The sequence below is a fragment of the Raphanus sativus genome, chromosome 6 (assembly GCF_000801105.2).
Source record: "Raphanus sativus cultivar WK10039 chromosome 6, ASM80110v3, whole genome shotgun sequence".
Taxonomy (NCBI): domain Eukaryota; kingdom Viridiplantae; phylum Streptophyta; class Magnoliopsida; order Brassicales; family Brassicaceae; genus Raphanus; species Raphanus sativus.
This window is the reverse complement of record NC_079516.1, coordinates 5,383,944-5,392,253: the sequence shown is the minus strand read 5'-3', so window position 1 is coordinate 5,392,253 and position 8,310 is coordinate 5,383,944. Positions and strand designations below refer to the sequence as shown.

Below are 8,310 nucleotides of genomic sequence, written 5' to 3'. Positions count from 1 at the left end.
CCGTCTTTCATTTTCTTCATCTCCCGGCAACTATTATGTTATAATCATGTAAATCCATATTTACCATAAAACCTTCCACTATCTTTTTCTTTCGTTCAACAATTATAATCATTATAATTTATAATAGAAAAAAAAGAAAGCAGAATAACTAATAGTGGGGGTTATGATATTAAAAAGAAACAATCAACTTGCGTACTCCTTTTCCGACAGCCATTTGCAGGGCATCCGATGTAGGTCTAACTTTTATAAGAAATGTGTCCAAGTTTCATTATTTTTGTAAAGCGACAGCCCAAGTTGTATTTTCGATTTCTTGGTATAAGAAAATATAATACTATCTGGACTAATGATCAAAATTATGAATAACATACGTAATTATCATTAATTAATATGTATAATGCATGTGCAACTATTACATCGTCCAACTATATCAACAGTGCCGTGCGAAGGTCTACAGGGGCTTGAGGCAAGTATAAAAATGGGGTTTTTAACCAAAAATTTTTTTGACTAAAATATAACTATAGTTAAAATAGCATAAAGAAAAACTAAAACAATAATATAAAACTACGACATAATCTTTCTCCTCTCCTTTTCAAGAAACTTTTTCACCAAATTTTCATAATCTAGATTCCTTACTAGTGTGAAATGTTAACTTAATTAAAAAAAACTAAAGCACTAGAAAAAATGATATCGATGCGGTCTATACGGAAAGAAACATATATTTTGATACAATAAGAAATGGTGATGGTGATTAGTTTCAAAAAAAAAAAATGGTGATGATTAAATAAAAAGAGACACTTGTTGATAGAAGGCTAGAAGCACAGAAGGAACAATGAAGAAAAATGCTAGGATACTGCGTGAAAAATAAGATGTACAACATGAAAATATAGATAGATCATGTATAAAGTAGTTGAGATATTTATGTCTTTTCTATTTAGGAATTTTGGGGATCACTAAAGAGATTTTCTTTTTCTGATTTTGGGAAATTGACAATGTAACATAAATAACTTTTTCTGATAAAAGAATTGAAAAGCAACAATGGGAGAATCGAACGTAGGATGACATTATAGTATGTTCACTAAAACCACTATGCTACACCAAATTTTTGGAGAATTTTGGGGTCCTAAAATTTTTATATATTTTGGGGGCCTGAGGCAAAAGCCTTTTTGATTATACATGAGGCACGCCTCTGTATATCAAGTCTGTCAATTATTCTTTCCTAAGGTCACGTTGGTTGGTAGATTTTGTCTGCGTTCAAGCTTTACACGTGTTCCCGAGCGCACACACAGTTCATCTTGTTAAATGGTTGTCAGTAGGGAGCGTTGAGAGATCTTAACTTTTCATAGTTCAGTACAGTACGGTACTGTCAGTCCTAGTACCAAGAACGCTTTGTGTTTCCATTAATATATGTACTAACATAATCAGTTACATCGCGGATAATGATGCTTCAGCAACTCTTTAGGGCAACAAGCTCAAGCAATTTTTTTTTATATAATCACCAGTAGTCTTTACATGAGCAGATGCCGTCAGCAAAATGATGGAACCGTTTTGTATCTCTAAGAACTATAACTCTCCCAGTTACTTGCGACACAATCTTCATCCATGCATGACAATCTCCACATACTCTCATATTCTTAGTAACCCTAATCGGAACCCCTTCACCGGTATGAATAAGAGAATAACTTGTCGCAAGCCTCTCACTATGTCCACAAACCCAATTCACCTTAGTAGCTTCATCAACATCATGAAGCTCCACCACGCCTGTATCAGTAGCATAACCTGATTTTTCAATAGCTTCTTGTAGGTCCGACCATACTCTCTTATACTCATCCGAGTTACGGAACTCGTGTCCACCTCCCGCAACAAAGATCTGAACCTTGTCTTTAACCTGTACCCAACTGCAACCAGCTTCTTTTTTAATCCCTCTCTGTTTCATCACCTCTCTGATCTTATCCACATCGTCCCACATCTTTGCATCAGCGTATAGGTTAGAAACCATCACATAGTTCCCTGGATTGTGAGGCTCGAGAACAAACAACTCCTTTGCAGCAATCTCCCCCACTGAAACGTTCCCGTGGAGCCTGCAGGAGTTGAGAAGTGATCCCCAAACGGATCCACTCGGCTTAAACGGCATCGTTTCTATCACCTTGACTGCTTCTTCGATCCTACCCGCTCGTCCCAAGATGTCAACTAAACAAGCATAATGCTCCAAGGCGGGTGAGACTCTGAACTCTGTTTCCATACGTTCAAACAAACTCACACCATACTCTGTGAGCCCTGTATCACTACACCCAGACAACAAAGCAACAAAGGTAATCCCATCTGGCGCAACAACACCTGACTCTATCATCCTATCAAAAAGACTGATCTCTTCTTCGATATCCCCGTTGATGGCGTAAGAGTTCAACATAGTGTTCCATGAAGTCAGATCCTTATTTAACATCCCATCAAAGACTCTCCTAGCATACACAACCTCACCACATTTCCCATACATATCAATCAACGAGTTAACCAACGGAACATCAGGTCTCCCACTAGACTTCAACACCTGCGCATGAATCTCTTTCCCCGTAAGAAGAGCAGCCACACGCGCACAAGCTGGCAAAATCGTCGTCAGCGTCGCCCAGCTAAACCCAATCCTCTCTTCCTGCATCTTCTTGAAGAGACTAAACATCTCCTGAACCCTAACCTTCTTCTTACTCAGCACCGAAACAAGCGAATTCCAAGTCACGATATTCCTCTCAGACATTCCGTCGAACACCTTGCGCGCATCTTCTAAAAATCCTCTTTCCATGTAAAGCTTCAACAGCGCATTCTCCACCACCTGATCAACCTTCCTCCTCCGTTTCACGATCTGGGCATGCACACCTCTCCCAAAGCTCAAATCTTTAAGGTCAATACACGCTTTCAACGCGACGGAGATGGAGAAATCCCCAGGCGTCGTCGTCACGAAGCTACTACTACTACAGAGCATGTCGACGTAAGCGATTAGAGCTTCTCTCGGCGACCCGTTTCTGGAGAAGGCGATCGCCATCGCCGCCCAGACTTCCTCGGTGAGAAAGGCTGAGTCTTTTTTGTTAACGTCGTCGAAGAGTTCGCGAGCGAGGTCTAGTCTGCGGCAAACGGAGAAGAGAGTGATGAGTTTGGTTAGAAGCTTGGGGTCGCGGCGGAGTTTAGGGTTGTTGAGGATCAAAGCGTGGATCTTTTCGCCGTGGTGGAGTGATTTAGCGGAGATGCATGCGTGAAGAGCGTCTGTGAAAGGCTCCGGATTGGAGTGTGAGGAGGAGGATAGAGTGGCGACGGCTTCGTCGAGGTTGGCGGATTTAGACAGGATTGTTGTGTGGGTTGAATGTTGTCTGAACGGAATGGGTAAGAATCTAGAATGGGTGACACTCTGAGACCTTAGTAGAGTGGCGACGTCTGCAACTTTGGAAGGGACAGTGTTTGTATCATAGTGTTTCAAGAATGTATCTAAAGAAGGCATCGGAGATTCATTCAGGATAGGTGTGAGAAGAAGGAAGGCGAGACTCGGACCACGTCACGAACAGATTATCTATAGGGAACAGTCAATAGTAGCAGGCTAGCAGCGAAAAAGTTCTTTCCCGTGTGTGTGTGACTGTAGAGTAGACACGAAGAAGAAGATGGATAAGCTACTTTGTTTTGTGGGCTTAATGGGCCTTCAATATTTGGGCTTTTCCGATTAAGCGTGCTATTATTATATGGTTTTGATTCACACGCGAGGTGTATGTGTGCGTGTCACGTGACGTTTCATGTCTCAGTGTTCTTATGTTCTGCAAAACTGTGAATGTGATGGTGGCACTCTCGATGCTGTTTAATAAAAAAAACAAAGAACGCTGAAACACTGACTTTGCTGCATGTAAAATACAATTTGTAGTCCATTTATTAACAAGAAAATTATTGAGAAACAAAAAATAATACAAAATATAGATAAAGACAGTCTTGGCTCGAAAAACTCACAAAAGGACATGGTTTTGTTCGTTGTGTCGGAATCTGGAAAGCTACAGACTTGGGAACATATTACAAGGAAACATGGGATTGTACAATGCGTAAAGGTTGTTGTTGTCGTTGTTGTTATTCTCTCAGTTTTATGAACACAAAATAAAAAAAAACTTCTGTTTTGTTGATTTTCTCTGCCTCTGTCACTTTGTTCTTCTCCCTCTCAGAATCAGAGCAAAGACTTTGTTTGTTTTTTGGTTTCTCAGAGTAAAGAATTTACATGTAATCATTAGCTCCAGAGCTACCAGACCCGACTCCGACTGTTCTCTTGCTCATGTTAGCTCTCTGCACAAGCACAACCAACGCCTGCACCACTTCAGACATCGGCGGTCTAAACTCTGGCTCCGGCTGTCACAAAAATTTCACAAAAACACCATTTGAGATCTCATTCTTTATATGTGCAGACACACAATCATAAACATATTACCTGAACGCAGAGTGCGATAACATCAGCAAAACGGGATAGAGATTTAACAGGGTAAAGCCCTTTGAGAGCTGGATCAACCATTTTCCCCAATGCATCAATGTCGTGTAGCTGAGGTGTTGCCCATCTCACCAATGACTGCTCCGATCTTGACCTTGTGCTGTTGTAGTAATAAAAAAAAAAGGATTATCTTAGTACACCTGTCAAATGAATATTAGTACAAATTGGTTTACCTGTCAAATGGTTTTCTCCCGGTTAAAAGCTCAAGCATCACTACTCCAAAACTGTACACATCGCTCTTCAGAGAGTATTGCCCTGACATTGATACTTCCGGTGCGCTGTATCCCTCATCGTTTTGGTTCAGTAGCTGCACATTGTTGTTATCAGAATCATTTAAGTAATAAAGGAACACAGAGAAAGAGAGGTGGAGACTTTTCTGTATATATAATATACCTCATTAGCAGTAGGGAGGAAGCTAGCAAGACCAGCGTCTGAGAGGTGAGGGTTCAGCTCTGCGTCAAGTAAAATATTAGCTGATTTGATGTTCTTGTGGACTATAGACGGTGAACAAACTTCATGCAAGTACCTATAAAACAACAACACTTCCCATCATGAGACTCTCTTCCCCATATAATGTGATTTTGAGTTTGTATTGATTGAAGAAAGACTTACTCCAATGCGCGTGCAGTGCCGAGAGCGATCTTGACACGAGGGTTCCATATCAACGGCTTGCTTTCTTCCTCTTCCGAAAGATGCAAGAACTCGTGCAACGAGCCGTTTCTACAGAACTCGTAGACCACCAAGCGTTGTCCATGTTCGGAACAGTAACCATCAAGCTTGGTCACGTTCTCATGGTCCAAACCCGCAATTTTCGATACTATTTCGGTGAAATCATCAGTAGTGGGAAGCGCAGACGAGTCTATTTTCTTCACAGCAAGTACCTAAAAACAAACATCTCAGTATTGTAACGTCACATGTAAAGATTAGTATTAAAGATTTTTTAATAATAACCTTTCCATCATCAAACTGAGCTCTGTACACTCTTCCAAAAGTCCCTTCACCGAGAAGATTATCAACGCTGAAACTATCGGTAGCTATCTGAAGATCTGCAACCGTATAGGCCTTCACATTCGAAGGAAGGACGATGGCAGGTTTCTTTAAAACAACGATTGGCTTTCTCGGTGTTGAGTCATCTTCATCAAACGACTTGTGTCTCTCAGCTGGTGGAGGGCGTAGTAGATTATTCATCGACAGTGAAGAAGCATCCAGTTTCTTTGTCTCGACCAACGGTGGATTCTGTACAGCCTTGTTGAAGTCGTTTGAAGGGAGTGTGAAGGGTTGAGGTTGGTTAACGTTATCATCAGTCCTTTCAATGTCAGTTGACGTTGCTGTCTTCTTTGATCTTCTCTTCTTGATCAAGAAGAAAGCTATGACTGCTGTTACGACTAACAGTGAGATGACTATTCCTGCTATGCCGCCAGCTCCCATTCCTGATTTATTGGAATCACCATTACTGCTGCTAGTGCTGGAATCACCGTTGTTGTTACTGCTGGATCCGTTGTTGTTACGGGATTTAGGAGTAGGTGATGATCTATGGATTGGAGGTGTGCCTGGAGGTGGTGGGGGTGCAGGCCCGGAGTTTAATGGATTATTATCTTTCCTGTTTGCAAGATCATTTAATAGTGTGAGATGAGAATTAAAAAAAGAAAGATTCAAGAAACTAATTGTAAAAAAAAACTTACTGCAAGTTAATGCCTTTCAAAGAATCAGGGATCCAGCCTGTGAACTGATTGTTTGCAATGTTCCTGAGGAAAGCATTTCAAAATGATGAGTGAATGTGATGTGATGGGGGTTTCTAAAGACGGATAGAGATTTAAGTTAACCCACAAGTTTTCTAGAGGAAGGGTGGCTAAGACATCAATGGTGCCTGTGAACTGATTGTTCTGAAGATAACTGTTGAAGAAGTTTATTCAACAAAAACATTGTGTTAGTACTAAGTGGTTCATTTTAAGTGAGTTCTTGTAAGAGAGCTAGTTACATTGACTTTGCACTTGTAAGAGAGCTCATTGAGTTGGGAAGAGAGCCTGTGATAGTATTGGAAGAGAGGTCCCTGAAAACACACATGGATTCTTCATTAGATAATTAGTTTAACTCAGTAAAAAAAAAGAGAGGATCTTACAAGATAGAGAGAGAAGTGAGTTTGGTGAAGTCAATAGATAGCTGCTTAATCCGGTTGTGAGCAAGATTGCTGAGCAAAAAAAACCAATGTTCCTCCATCAAATAAACCAAACTTCTCCAAAGATAATGTCTGAAGATAAATAATTGAAACTTACAGGTGCTTGAGAGGTGTCATTTGAGAGATAGAATAGGGAGCAGATCCAGTGAACTGGTTATTAGCAAGATTCCTAAACACAAAAATTCAGAAACTTTTATCAACCTTACAAACAGACACACAGAGAGAATCATCAAAACATACAGTCTCTCAACATTTGGAGGAAGCTGATACGGCAAGTCCCCTCCAAGATTGTTGCTGCTTAAATCACTGCAGGTTTCACCCCAAAACACACAGTCCATGAGATTATAAGCTATGCCATTAGTACTAAAAATAGAAACTTTGTGTGTATTGTATTATAGAAGATAGAAGTCTAACAACTCAGTAACAGAAGTCAATTTATCAAGCGCGAATCCTAGTGATCCAGAGAGTCCAAGACCTGATAACTTTCTGCCAGTAGATAAAAAAGAATGTATTAAAGCATAGATACAAAGAGAAAAAAACAAAGATATAACAGAGTGATATGAAATAATGATTTACATAAGAGTAACTCTTGAGTTGGAGCACGTAATGCCTTTCCAGTTTTGTCCACAAGGATCACCTCCTGATGATGATGTCCATTGTGACAGCTGTCCTGGAGAGTTCATGGCGATGAACATGCCGTTTAACGCCGAAACTGCACATTAGAGAAACAAACAACCATGAGGAGAACTATTCAAAACCATGGATTGAATCATAATCATCTCAACTTTTTGTCGGTTCCTGAAGTTGTTAGATCCAAACATCAACATACTTGAAAAAGTTTCCAGTCTGAATTCAAGAAATGCTTTATGAGATACACACAAGAAAAGGAAAAAAAAACAGAAAGTTGGGTTAGCAAAAAAAAAAAAGGAGAAAAGATTCGAGATTTGAGGTTTGGTGAGAGACAAACCCGTTTTGAAGAAAAGAACATAAACTTTTATGAGTTATTGGGAAATGGAAAAAAAAATCGAAAGTTCATAGGAGAAACATAAAACCCAGAATCAAATACTATTGAAAGATCGAGACTTTAGAGGAGAAAAACAGAGTATAAACTCACTATCAGATGGATCAGTGGCTGAAAGGATGAGACTTGGCTTCAACCCTACAATGCAGAGTAGAAACACAGCCAAACCCACCCGGTGATCCTCCTCACTCATCTTCTTCTTCTCTCTCTGGAACCACCCACCAGATGAGACAGAATAAAAACTTGAGTGTGTAAGTTTTCAGACTTTTGTGTTCTGAGATTTTATTTTACTATTATTGTTATTATTGTTATTTTTGTTGTGTTCAGCCATAAGACGAGAAGTAATCGAGTAAAGCTGGCAAAGTGCCTATAAGTAAGAGAGAATCCAAGAGCCATTGGAATAGCCTTCGGCGCTTTGCTTAGCATTTTCTTTTCTCTTTCTTTTAGTGTACAATTATTATTAGTTGGGGAATTTTCAAAAATACCACTTTGAAGGTACCATTATTCATCTTTACCACCACTAAGTATACATTTTCAAAAATACCTTATTTATTAAAATGTTAAAAACTCTTATATCTTTGTTTTTATATGCTTTTCAAAATTTTAATCCAAAAT

General features: G+C 39.6%; 2 protein-coding genes across 2 annotated transcripts; both read right to left on the bottom strand.

Annotated features, from left to right (window-relative positions):
* Positions 1 to 1,353: 1,353 nt before the first annotated feature.
* Positions 1,354 to 3,614, bottom strand: LOC130497124 (pentatricopeptide repeat-containing protein At3g14330-like). Its single transcript, XM_056990114.1, has one exon. It carries the CDS (start codon positions 3,479 to 3,481, stop codon positions 1,493 to 1,495), a length of 1,989 nt encoding a protein of 662 aa, XP_056846094.1. The 5' UTR covers positions 3,482 to 3,614; the 3' UTR covers positions 1,354 to 1,492.
* A 579-nt stretch (positions 3,615 to 4,193) lies between these two features.
* Positions 4,194 to 8,039, bottom strand: LOC130496931 (protein STRUBBELIG-RECEPTOR FAMILY 7-like). Its single transcript, XM_056989646.1, has 15 exons — positions 7,789 to 8,039; positions 7,251 to 7,386; positions 7,089 to 7,160; positions 6,915 to 6,980; positions 6,772 to 6,843; positions 6,618 to 6,686; positions 6,477 to 6,548; positions 6,326 to 6,391; positions 6,181 to 6,243; positions 5,450 to 6,098; positions 5,111 to 5,379; positions 4,892 to 5,024; positions 4,672 to 4,805; positions 4,442 to 4,598; positions 4,194 to 4,362 (listed from the first exon to the last, which is right to left on the bottom strand). The coding sequence occupies exons 1-15, from the start codon at positions 7,886 to 7,888 to the stop codon at positions 4,231 to 4,233; spliced, it is 2,190 nt and encodes a 729-aa protein (XP_056845626.1). The 5' UTR covers positions 7,889 to 8,039; the 3' UTR covers positions 4,194 to 4,230.
* Positions 8,040 to 8,310: the final 271 nt, after the last annotated feature.

Coding starts and splice junctions, on each gene's coding strand:
- LOC130496931 (XM_056989646.1), bottom strand. CDS start 7,888: ATGAGTGAGGAGGATCACCGGGTGGGTTTGGCTGTGTTTCTACTCTGC. Junction 6,244..6,325: donor ACCCTTCCTCTAGAAAACTT/GTGGGTTAACTT, acceptor TGCTTTCCTCAG/GAACATTGCAAACAATCAGT. Junction 6,099..6,180: donor TTGAAAGGCATTAACTTGCA/GTAAGTTTTTTT, acceptor TCTTGCAAACAG/GAAAGATAATAATCCATTAA.
- LOC130497124 (XM_056990114.1), bottom strand. CDS start 3,481: ATGCCTTCTTTAGATACATTCTTGAAACACTATGATACAAACACTGTC.